Source organism: Thamnophis sirtalis, unplaced genomic scaffold (genome assembly GCF_051295495.1).
Source record: "Thamnophis sirtalis isolate CommonGarterSnake01/CBP01778 unplaced genomic scaffold, rThaSir2_p1.2 scaffold_2, whole genome shotgun sequence".
In the NCBI taxonomy this organism is placed as follows: domain Eukaryota; kingdom Metazoa; phylum Chordata; class Lepidosauria; order Squamata; family Natricidae; genus Thamnophis; species Thamnophis sirtalis.
In genome coordinates this window covers 122773560-122786532 of record NW_028261382.1, presented here as the reverse complement: position 1 = coordinate 122786532, position 12973 = coordinate 122773560, and the positions used below count along the sequence as shown (strand labels likewise).

At 37.1% G+C, this 12973-nt stretch overlaps 1 protein-coding gene across 7 annotated transcripts in view; it reads right to left on the bottom strand.

Moving 5' to 3' along the window:
• The window catches only part of UBR5 (ubiquitin protein ligase E3 component n-recognin 5), an 83490-nt gene that overhangs the window by 22128 nt on the left and 48389 nt on the right, over positions 1–12973 (bottom strand). For 5 of the 7 annotated variants that reach the window (XM_014068785.2, XM_014068787.2, XM_014068789.2 and 2 more), the window contains exons 24-38: positions 12598–12693; positions 12168–12291; positions 11791–11888; positions 10914–11062; positions 9597–9688; positions 7522–7668; positions 7315–7433; positions 6184–6310; positions 5948–6077; positions 5662–5822; positions 4085–4324; positions 2498–2621; positions 1754–1865; positions 1086–1217; positions 69–326 (exon numbers count right to left, since the gene is read on the bottom strand). In XM_014068785.2, coding sequence (XP_013924260.1) covers positions 69–326; positions 1086–1217; positions 1754–1865; positions 2498–2621; positions 4085–4324; positions 5662–5822; positions 5948–6077; positions 6184–6310; positions 7315–7433; positions 7522–7668; positions 9597–9688; positions 10914–11062; positions 11791–11888; positions 12168–12291; positions 12598–12693 — 2109 coding nt within the window. The remainder of the gene's footprint in view (positions 1–68; positions 327–1085; positions 1218–1753; positions 1866–2497; positions 2622–4084; positions 4325–5661; positions 5823–5947; positions 6078–6183; positions 6311–7314; positions 7434–7521; positions 7669–9596; positions 9689–10913; positions 11063–11790; positions 11889–12167; positions 12292–12597; positions 12694–12973) is intronic. The other 2 variants (XM_014068788.2, XM_014068786.2) reach the window with 2 other exon arrangements.

Sequence of the window (12973 nt, the reverse complement as noted above, 5' to 3'; positions counted from 1 at the left end):
AGTAACAAAAATTAGTGAATCAGAAAATGTCAGACTAGGAATTTTTTTAAAAACCACTTCTGAAATACCTGCTGGAGCGGAGGTACTAGATGGTGCAGTGCTAGTGGTCCTCTGATTCTGGGTGTTGCGTACAGCCCACTGCATGGATCGGGGGGCCTGGGCTGCACCATTGGCATGAGAGCTGCTGGTTGTTCGCTCCAGTGGCTCATCCAGCATAAAAGTTTCTTGCTCTATATCATCGCTCTGACTGCTGCTGCTGTCTGAATCACTGGTATCATTTGATTGAGAGTCATCCTCAGAAAAAAAAGCTGGCACGCTACTAGCGCCTATGAAGAAAGCATATATAAAAGTTGATCGTTTCACATTTTTATGAGGGAGCAAATCTTCTAAGGGCAATTTAATGGCTCTTTAAAGCAAATGCAAGCAATTTAATTGAACAAGTGAACCTCAATCTCACTAGCCTTAGTATTTTCAGTGATATGAGATGGCTGGAGTTATAGTCCAACATCAGGAGAATGCACACTGCCCCACCTGATTTCAACTGACCTAGCCTCATTTGCTTCAATTAGATCAGCCTTGTTTGGAAAACTGGAAATCCTTGTTTCCAGCATGTATAATAAAGTCTTTATTTTAAAAATTGTAACAATAGACACAACTCTGTTTTTGCATACCATACCATGTACATCACTCACAAGATTTATGTTTGCATTTATATTCCATTTTCTAGCATAAGGAATATACTAGAGGCATCACAGTATCTTTACACCCAAGATAATATGCAGACAAAATATCTCTCCACTTTTCAAAACATATAACTTTTTAAAGTAACTCATATTCAGAGTCTTCAGGGCATCTTTTTATCCTAGATAATATGCAGACAAAACATCATTCCACTTTTCAAAACAATCTAATTTAAAGCAACTCTCTTATTCAGAGTCTTGCGGGCATATATCGATATTATGCAGACAAAATATCTCTCCACTTTTCAAACAATCTCTCAAACTTAAAGCAACTCTTATCCCAATTTTTTCAATGTACTGTATTGGGGCATCCCAGGAAAATGAAGCTGACACAAAGCACATTACCTGCTTCTGATCCTGCCGTAGCTGCAGTGACAACACTTCTGCGCCCACTAGCATTATCCTGGTTGCTATGATTACTTTCACTGTCACTCTCTGTTTCTGCTGCCGCCAATAAATCCAACTCCATATCGCTTCCTAATGGTAAGTATAATGAAATGTATGCAACTATTACAAAATGTTTACAAAATAATTCAGATTCTTTTAAAAAAAAACTAGGTTAAATCACACCCACTATTTACCATCACATTGGAAATTTGCACATTTCTTCCACCATGTTCTTGCTTGTAACAGAAAGTAGTTCTCTAAACCCTAGCTTAACAGGCTGGGGATGTGCTATTTAGTAAATATGATCCTTTTCAATGCTTTTGATAGATATGCAAGTTACATTATTATTTGTACCACTTTTGTGGCAAAGTAAAATGAACTGTGGACTTTATTGTGTTAGAATAAAATATATACATTCTGCAATCTTTTATTGAAGAGCTGAAATCAATATGAAAGGTCAGTTCTTATTAACTTATAACAGTACTAATGCAAGGATAATTTATGCTGCACTTCAACAGACTTGCTAGAAAGTAAACCTCAATGAAAATGTTACAGCATTCTTTGAGTAACCATGAACAAGGCCATAGCTATGCCTAGTCTCAACCAAAGACAGAGATAAAGCATACCATCTTCATCATGTTCATCGTGCTGGCCTTCTGCTTCTGCATTTTCCTCACCATGTTCTTCTTGTTCATCATGGTGATCTTCTTCTCCTGCAACTCCTTCAACTACTTCAACCTGGCATGAAAGAGTATAATATCAAGTCACACATATAATGACCTAGAACTTATTGTATATACCATTTCCCTGAAAATAAGACCTCCCCAGTTAATAAGCCCAATCAGGCTTTTGAGCGCATGTGCTGAAATAAGCTCTCCCCCAAAAATAAGCCCTCCCTGAAAATATTGTAACACAGCAGCAGCCATGTGGTGACCATACTCACTGCCTCCTGAACCTCAAAAATAAGACTACCCCCAAAATAAGGTCAAACGCTTATTTCAGAGGTCAAAAGAAAATAAGATCCTGTCTTATTTTCGGGGAAACACGGTATAAATCTGACCTTTATGGATATTTTATGCATGTGCTTTTTATTATGTTCAAGAACTGCCAAACAGAATCCCCCAAAGCAAAGAGAAATGAAAAACACACAATAGGTTATACTGTTCTTTTCAGAGTCCAGGATACTTAGAAGTCAACAGGGCAGTGTTTCTAGTATTTTATATGGCTGTCTACAAAGTTAGATAATTGTTTATGAAGTATTAACTTTACAGGCAAAAGTGCACATGCTTACAGAATTCACATTATCCTAAACCAGTATTTATTTTGAAATACACCCAACATTGTGTATTGAAAACAATTACAATAATAACCTCTTCCACATCTGCTGACACAATATCATCTTGTTCTTCATCTCTGCCACGAACTGGCTGAGACTGACTGATCCGCCTTTGCTGTGGATTCCTAATGATATATGAGGATTGTGACTGACTGGAACTGAAAACAGAAGGGAGAAGAAAGCCTTTAAAAAAATACAAACACAAAGCAATACTCATAAAAATAATTTTGACATCAAAAAATAGATCAATGGAGAGAAGATTTTCTATGACTATTTTTGTTACCTAACTGACTTTATATGCCTGCCCAAACTCTGGGGAGTTAACAAACTGGAAAACGCATTTTAGAAAATTAAAATCAACCAAGCACTGTTGGGAGCCACTTAGCAAACTTCTGATCAAAAACAAGATGGGCTCGCTCCTAAACTTCACTCTATGTCCAGGGGAAGCACCAGGTCTTGAGTGCCTTAGTAAAGGCCAGAGAGTTTGGAGGCTAGAAAGTCGGGAGTCATCCAAATCAAAGAGGGGTATAATCATTTAATCTCCAAAGAATATGCTTCTTCTGTTCAGATTACAAAAATTCACTGGTTCTCAAACTAGATTGGGAACTGTGAGCAACTTTGATGGTGACAGAGCTGCAAATTATTTTTGATAATCTGATAGGGTTCCAGTTATGTTCAATCTGAATACGCCACCCTGTTTCCAAAAATTAGTGCCTGCTGAGTCCTCCCTCCAGTGCTCTCATTGTGAAGCAATGTTAAAGCTTATGTTAAACATGTCACCCAAACTGCATGTTTTTTTCGTTTAGTCCTCCTTTCCAAATAAGAACAAGGAAGCAGAAACAAAAGAATGCTGCTCTTTGGTTTTCTCTCCTTTGCACACTTGGAGTGTGGGAAAACAAAGTCATGTTCTTCTTTCTCAAAAGACAATAAAAAAGAACCCATGGAGAAGAAAACTTATGGCACTTTTCCAAGCACTGGGTCTCTGGATGAGTATCTTGATTAAATGAACCCCAAAGTTGCTAGGAAGAATGTCAAGGGTCAATTAGGTTGGCAGGCTGCCTTCCAGGTTCTGAAAAGTGTTTTAGGATCCAGTTTTGGAGCTAAGGAAGCAGCACAAGCAGACAGCAAAAACCACAGCCTGGGTTTCTTTTCTGCGCCAGTCATTAAGCAAACCAATGGTTCACTATGCGCTCACTACATGACTGCAGGAGGCTGTGAATAAATGTGTGCCAGCTGCCACGAGTGCCCCATGTGCATTCATGTGACCGGGGGGGGGGAGGGGAGCTTTGGATTTAAGCACCCCAGGGAAGCCCATCATAATTTCAAGCAGTCACTAAGTGACATGTCAAAAGTTGAGGATTATTTGTGGGATCCTCAACTATAGCTAAATTATATAAAGAAATATATAGAGAAAGAATCATTTTGGACTCTTTATATATATATAACACTGGTGAACCAGCTCTTTTACTGTTTGCTCTTATGTGTTTATGCATGGGGGGAGGGGGGGTTGCCATTTGTTACTTTAAAGTAAACTCACCTGCACCAAAGACAACCTGACAAAGAGCATATGGCATTGCATTTAGAAGAATGTAATCATAATAAGCTACGTGCTGGACATTACCTGCTGGACTGGTCAGAAGATGGCCGTGGAGGAAGAGGTTCTACTGAGAACAGCTCTTCACTGCCTTGCATGGCATCTATACTTGTGCTTGCCAATGTAAAAGGTGCTGTAGGACGTGCAATACCCATCCTAACTGGGATAATGAGGGACTCTGCTACATTGCATAATTCCTCTACAGCATAAGGTAATAAAGCTTGGAATACACGCTTACATTTTCCAATTGGCTGCGGAATAAAGTTGCTGAAAAAGAGTTGGGAAAGGGAAAAATGAAGGAATCTATTAATTCCAAAGGGACCAAAATATAAAAGACATATAAAATCAAGACTATTCTTATTTAATGCTTTTGCTACCCATGTAATTACAGCAATTTCTCCTTACTTTCAATCCATGGTCAAACTGTAACTCCTCCTATAATGCTGAAAAAAAAAAATCCTTTCGAAGAAAAAAATGTGTCAAAGCCCTGATCAGGTCTCAGAACTACTGAACTGTTCTCACATTATCCAGAATTAATTACTATCAAGCCTTCTGTTTCCCAAATTAGTCACTTCTCTCCTATTAATTAAATAAACCTTCTTAAATTCTGGCTTCCTGCTTAGTCCAGTGTGATTCCTCATCATTTAAATCCCTTTATGACTTTGCTCCATCTCCTTTTCTGCACTGCTGTATCTTGATAGATCACTCAATTATGTCTTTTACACCTCCCAATCCACGATTCTTCCTCACAACAACCCTCAATTATTCCCTTGCTGCACCCAATATGCCAGCATATGATTATCTTACTATCATATTTCAAACTCTTGTAAAATCCACTTTTGACATATTTTGCAAAATTATTGTTGTTATTTTGTTCGTAGATAAATCTAGGAATATAGAACTAAAATAATTCCTTAATTCTTCACCCAATTACCCTTGTCTGTTTTTCTTCAATAGTAAACTTGTTCCCGGGAATCTGACTATGTAAACGCCATGCAAAATGAAAACCAGGAAAAATAGCAAAATATGTAAATAAAATATGTCTTCCTGTCTTAATTCAACCCCATGGAGGAGTTTGTTCAGTTCTTGTTAAGAAGATGCATAGTTTCTCCAATGCACCTACCCACAGATCTGACAGGTATAAAAGCACCACTATATTGTTTAAACAATAAACAAATAAATAAAAGTAGAACCATGTGGCAACATGTCATTAGACATGATGCCAAATTATTTCCGCCAATAAACACTTCAATACACCGTCTTTAAAATAGTAATGATCAGAGGCATAATATGCTACATTTCCATCTAATTTATACAACCAAAACAGCTGTCAATCAGATAGCTTAAAGCTAATGGAAATGATTATTATATTTTCTTAATTGCTCCTATTTTGACAAACGCTAGTGACTCACAAGTTTTCCATATGAAAGGGACATTTATTTATAAAGCGCAGGGGGCCATTCTCTGTTTTTCTTTTATACTGAACTGAAGCTTGAGGTTCATATTAAAAAAAACTACATGCATGTATATGTAATTTAAAAATACAGTGGCAGTTTTCACCCCAATATTAATTTAAGTAAAGATTTTTTTAAAAAACAACTTACTTTTTCTTTTTTGAGGAAGCCATTTCCACACTAAGAATTACAAAAACTCTAGCTACAGAACGCAGAAACCGCATTGTAACAGAAATTGCTTCTTCTCTGCGACCTGGAGTGTACTTGTTTTGCAATTCTTTGACAAGTGTCCCCAGCAAAGTATCTAAAAGCTAAAGAAAACAACTGTCACATCACAGCTTAGATTTTCAAATTATTATATGAGCTTTTAATTGAAAAAGAAAACTGGCACCATGTATACCAAAAAAGAAAAAGAAAAAAGAAACACACGCCTTACCAAAATATCTGCTGTACATTTCACAATGAGACAATGTGTAAAACAATCCAGCCGAATAGTACCACTCTGCTGATTAAGGTAAACTTGTTCTTCAGGTAAAAGGTGACCAATCCTACTGCTTGCACTAAGACTTGGAAAAAAGCAAAAAAAGAGAGAAAAAGAGAATAAAATGTAGTTGCACGTCTACAACACAAAGCAAATTTTCAAAGTAACTGAAACATGGTGTCTATACACACGGGTCTTTGTTCTCCTGTGAGCCAAACATGATCATTGATTTCAAGGCATTCCAGTCTTGTAAAACACGTTCCAAGGCAAGCTGTGCAAATCGTGGCGGTTCTAAATCATGATCAGGCATATCTGAATCTAAGATACAAATAAAAGAAGACTTCAATTGTTTTTTCCACAATGGAATATTCTTTTCCATAATTAGATATGGCTATGCCAACAGGTTTTGGGATATTAGGGAAATGGAAACTTGTTGAGATGGCCACATTGTTAAATATTGCTACTTTTATTATAGTTTTTTTAAACTCTTTGTTTTTATTGTAAGCCACCCAGAGTCATTTGTGAGATAGTCAGCTAGATAAATGGGAGTCCTTCCAGTTTGGTAAGCTTGCAAGTATGAATTGAACTGCTCAGAAAATCCAAGGAAGTTACATAGTTAAATCTGCTGCTACGTTCTGTCACAAGCTTCCCTTCCATTTTTATCTACTGTTTGGTTGGAAGAGAGTCTGGAGAAGCCACTATAATATAATTGGAGAAACAATAACAAATATAGTCCACTATTTTCTATAAGAAGGTGGCAAAAAAATTAAATTAGTAGAAATAATTTTGATGGCTCTCTGCCTCAAAGCAGAAAAAGCTTTTCGAATAAGTGACCGGCATTCTGTTATGTTTGTGACTTAGAGACATCTATGGACAGGATACATATTTTCTTGTTCATGTAGAATTTCTTTTGCATTTTGAGGCTTGGTGAATTAAAGAATAAAATGGATGCCTTAAGTATTGCAGATGGTTAAGGCTTTCCATTTCGCATCTTAAAATGCCTTTGACCTCTCCAAATTAGAGGATGATTTTATCAATTTGGAGTGGACCCTCAAAAAATGAGGTTCAGTTGTATACCCTGAAACTGGAAAGATGATGGGAAAAGTAAATATTAAGATCAGAAAGGGAAGACAACTGTGGAAATATAACAAAAATAGCTGCTAAGTTCATCCTAAGTCAGGCAGGAAAATAATGGAAAGAGAAGCCTGGGATAGCTAATATAATAGTATTTATATTATATATTTTCCTCCTTTTATGTGTGCTGGGAGATTGTAACAGGTACAACTGTAGCAGAAAATTTTGTAAGTCATTGAACGGCCTACCTTCAGGGTTTGCAGTTTTACGATTACGATCTTCTCTAATTCTTGGCGGACGGTATTGGCAGTGCTCTACTGTTTGTCGCGCAACTGTCTGTACTAAGAACAGTAGAAGATGTTCCCCCCTAGAACACGGAGAGAAGTGTTAAAAAAAAAAGACTGCTCTGAATTTCCCAGATCACATTCTCCCATTTGGAATAAACAGGCACTTGCCTACTATTTGGCATGGTGACAAGATTTGTAGTAGTAAGCAGCCGGAAAAGCAGATCAAGACGGGCAGATTTTTGTCCTGCAATTAATGTTTTGCACTTGCACTTCTCCCAACAATCACAGTATGCTGTAGGTGATGTGCGTTTAAGCCTGAAAGAGAGGAAATTTTAATTATGATCAATTTTCGTATCAATCTGAAATATAGATCTAAAAATGTGAGTTTTATGGTCATGTATAAAAGACTGTACTAAGTTAAGAGTAACAATTGTGAAAGAGAGTAAATTGTCCCTTGCCTAAGTGAGTATAAGACATACTTTTTTCCCTTCTAAAAGAGGCTGAAAATTTGGGTGCGTCTTATACTCTGAATGTAGCCCTGTCCACCCGCCAGTCCCTACCCTTCAGCCTCCGCACATCCTCTTCCTGGCTGCAGAGATTGCCACCAACAATGGCTTGTTTTGGGGCTCTGCGTGTTGCGTTTTCAGTCTCCAAATGCTCAATGTGCAGTGCCCAAAATGGCTACCCGGAACAGCTGCTGCCTTCTCTTGCCCTGTCCAAGCTTTGCCTACTTTAGTCACTGGAGCTCCCTCTGAGGATCAGCTGTGCTTTTGAAGCTGTTTTTCAGCCCAAACATGAGCTAAGCAATCTTCCGTGCTTTGCCTGCTTTTCAAATTGCTGCTCCCTCCGACAATCAGCTGTGCTTTAAAAGCACAGCCCCCACCATCCCCAACCTCAACATCAGCGAGCGAACTAATGTGCTGAAGCTGACCAGGCTAAGGACTAGCCAGATGAATACCTGGTAGGCAGAATTTTTTCACCCCTATTTTCCTCCCCAAAAACTAAGGTACATCTTATACTCCGGAGCATCTTATACTCCAAAAAATACAGTACTTGTGAATATATAGCAAATGTTGACAAGGAGGAAAACTCAAACCCCTGTATCTAAACAGAAAGGAGACGGACAGTCAGAGAGAGAAAGTAGGATCGGTTGACATTTGGATGGAAGACACTCAAGTCATACCATGCTGTATATTTGACTGGGAAGTAGAAAAACATTTCAGAAAGTGGCCATGGCAAGCTACCAAATGTTGCCAAGAAAAGAAAATGGCAAAGGTCATGTGATGATTTAGAGTTACCATATTTTTCGCAGTTAAGACGCACCGGAGTATAAAACGCACCAAGGTTTTGAAGAGGAAAATTTTAAAAAAAATTTGCACTCTTTGTAGACTGCTCCCGGGGGATGGGGGGCAAAAATGAGCAAAAAATGGGCTGTTTTTCACAAAAATGGGCCCGTTTTTTGTCAAATAAAGGGCATGGATAGCCTTTAGGAAGCTTATAGACTGCTACTGAGGGCGGGAGGGAGGGCGGGCAGTTTTTTGCTCATTTCTGTCCTCCCCAGCCCCCAGGAGCTCTCTGAAAGCCTTCTAAAAGCTATGCACGGCCATTTTGGCACAGGGGGCGGAGTTTCGGGAGGCAAAAAATGCTGTATTCAGTATATAAGACACATCCAGATTTTCAGCCTCTTTTCTGAGGGGAAAAAGGTGCATCTTATACTCAGAAAAAATACGGTAATCTTGACTTGAGGGAATCTTCCCTTTCTCACCCCAACAGAAATGGACTCCACATGTTGAATTTCAACTTATGTGTCCTATGTTTCCATACATTAAGAGCAGAAAAACATAACAATTTTAAATCTCATTGTGAGAGAGCAGGCTGCCCAGAAGGGGCCACTCCTTGTTACTATTGTCCATCTCTTTCAGCCATCTCCCCAGCCAGCACAACTTCACTGGATAGAAAAGCTTATTGAGAGACAGCTGGGTGTGGAGGGAACCTGTTATATGTTCATGTATGGAAGTAAAGCAGCCTGAAGTAGCCTAAAACACCTAGAAAGAGGCAATTTTCTCTAGCAAAACTCACCAGAAGTAGTGGTTGGAATAGCAGTAGGAGGAGTAGAAATGGAATGGTCGTGAGTAGTAGCTTGTGAATACCTGTGTTGTGATGGCTCTTTTGTATTTAGAGCCCACTAAAATGGGTGTAGTTAAAAGAATCTGTGACATTCATTATAATAAACATAAACGTACTTGCAATCATGGCCCTTATGGCACACTCGTGCACATTCTGTGCAACAGCACAGAGATTCCAATAAACCACATGTTCGGCATTCAAATATATCCTGAAATGGGAGGAAAACAACATTTTAGAAAAAGTCAAATTAACATTCTTCTCCTCCCTCTCTCTCTACATATAGATATTGGAAGTACACTGGATGTTTGGCATAAACTATGACTTCCGTTTCTCATTCTGTAGAATAGGCAAACACTGGAAAAAGTGCATTTGCAGCAGTAACTATCTTAAGAATAGGAGTTTTTTTAGAAAAAAAAAGTGGGCTAATTTTCAGCTGTGTTCACTTTTTTTGCAATAATTTTATTAAGCATTACAATTAAAAAGGTAAAAGTTAATACAAACTAAAAAAGAAAAAAAGAAAACCTGTAGAAAAGAATAGAAAAACCCAGGAAAAAATAAGGGGGGGGGGGGGGAGAAAAATAGAAAATAAGGAAAGAATAAGAATAAAGTAAAGAAAAAGAAACATATAAAGTAACTTCTCCCTTCGTCATAGCAAGTATAAAACAATTTTATTAACTTATCACTTAAATTTCACCTAAAATACAACAAAATAATTCTTCTTCCCATGTCTCATTTCTTATTTATAAACAAAACTATGAAGTCTTGTCATTCTGGTCAGCAAAATTCCATTAAGGGTTACCAGAGATAGTAACCTATCTATTTTAACCTTGATGAAGTAACCAACTTTAGGTTACTTCCCTTTACTTTTTAACAATCTGGATTTTTAATCTGTTTAAATATATCCTAGAACTAGATTTTTTTTCTTCTTCTTTGTCTCTTCTCAAAAAAATCCTTCAAAACTTTAATAGAATTCTCTTTTTTAAATCCATATAGGAATGTTATCCAAGTCACTCTTCTGGTTTATTATTTATATGTCCCTTTTCATTATTAAACATCAGCTGAGCACTGTTTCCTTTCCCAATGTTACTCAAGATTAGATTTTTCATTTAGCATACAAGTATTAAGGCAAGGTAACATCTAAGTAAACACTTATCGCTTTGGCTGAATACCAAATTAGTCATAGTTTTAACATCAAGGAAATAAATTAAACATAAGTTAATGAGTTTATTGCAAGAATAATTACAACTGGATTTAAATACTGAGATTTCAAAACTGTTTTAGTCTGGAAGGAAGGGAGGGAGGGAGGGAGGGAGGGAGGGAAGGAGGGAGGGAGGATTTTTTAAAATAAATTGTAAGCTTGGGGAAATAAAGATGTTTAACCTAGCAGCAAAAAACAAATGACAAAAATGCCAACCAAGACTCCCTAAATTTACCTGATTTATATGTTCTGCACCAGTCCATGTAAAACTACAAGTATCATTGCAACACAAAACATACAAAGGAGAGTCATCTGGATTTGTGCCAGTTGGACAAACCATTCCCATAAAGACATCTTCTTCTTTTTCACTTGACATTGCCTCTGCTTTAAAAAGGAGAAGAAAGAGGAGGGGAGGTTCCAAATTAAACATCAGAACCAGGGGTTTAAAAACCTTAATACTCAGAAGCTTCACAACAGTGAAAAAGAAACACAGTTTTACTTCAGTTACATATTATGCAATGAGTAAGCTAAATTCTTTCTAGAAGTAGGTTGTCCTGTGACTATTTGACTTTATTGAGAGGAACTGCTATACACTCTCTTTTAATAAACTGAAACTGTTTTAAGTCAACAAGATAAAATGGCAATAAATAATGAATATAGTTTTTTTCTTCATTCAATCATGTCCAATTCTCAGAGGTTGTCTGGATGAATCCTTGAAGTTTTCTTGGCAAGTTTTTTTGGAAGTGGTTTGCCATTGCCTCCTTCTTAGTGCTGAGAGAGACTGACTGACCCAAGGTCACCTACTTGACTTCATGCCCAAGGCAGGGCTAGAACTCAGTCTCCCAGTTTCTAGCCTGGTGCCTTAACCACTCCACAACCTGGGTCTCAATTAAAATATAATCCACTACATATAGGGTAAAGAAATAAATTTTTGAAGAAAATTCCTTCAGCTGAATTAATCCAACCACAGAGAAGGGGAATATTCCATGTAATATAGACAAGTAGCAAGGAAACTGCAATTTTCTATTCATTCTATATTATAAAATGTGTCAAACTCCCAAAAGAAAAAAATCCTAAATCATTAGCAATTTTTTTAAAAAAAATATCCATACCTTTTGCAACTTTCTGTGCAGTTTCTAAAATAGTAATTGCAGCAGGATATGCTCTGCCACTGACTGCAGACATAAATGGTGTCATTCCCCTTGCATCCCTAGAAGTAAAAATATATCCATGTCATTTTCCAATTAAAATATCTTCAGGAAAGTTTTTTTTTAAATAATCACCATATAAACATTAAAAAAAACAGCATACATTTTACTTGAGTCCTTATTTTCAAATATACATAGGGGAATATGAGGACAGATGATTTCAACTTAAGATGCATGACTGAAAAAGCAGGAATAAAGCCAAATACTGACAGTTTTGAAGAAGCAAATTATTCTACCTGCTTCTCAAGAGTATGCATGAAATTTAACCAGAGGACCCTTACTTGGCTGACAGGAGTTCCCGGAGATATGGCTGTAAAACAACACTGTCACACAACAATTTCAGTATGAAATGTGCATTGGCCTTCCTGTCTTTTGATTCCACTACAGAAGGTTCTGTAGAAGGACCTACAAATGAGAGAGCATGGATGAAAAACAAAATTTAAAAGCTGCTTTGTTGCTGTGACAATTATGACTATATTTGAAATGTGATATGACATTATTAATATTAGTGGAAATAGAAGGACTGGACATTTTATATTCTAAAGAAACATTTTAACTAACAACATATTTTAATGCATGCAAATTATTATGGAATATACTTGTAAGACTTACAGAAATACTTGCAAACAACAGTAGTTAGTACACCTGTATAATTTTTTTAGGTAAATGCACCTACATAGTATTTCAGCATATCAAATAATGTTCTCTCACCTGGTATGGTAGAAGTGCTTGGTCCTTGGCCAGTGCCAGTTGTTGCTGTGGTAAGAGATCCCACAGCAGGAGCCAGGATAAAATCAATGTCACCATCTTTAGCAAATAGAATAGCAGGATGTACATCAATAAATAAAACACATCCCAACATGAAATCCCCCCTTAACTAAAAAGAAATCACTGCTTGAAGTTTTCTTCTAGTGAAAGGTTATTCAATAAGTCGGAAGTAACTAACAAACAGCAAGCAACAAGCTTAATATAAGCAACAATTGCTACAAACATCCATTTGTTTGATAATTTAACTTCATTAAATACTGCATGCAGTCAAATAGATTATGTTATATACCGTATAAGAAGCACCAAGGTTTTGAAGAGG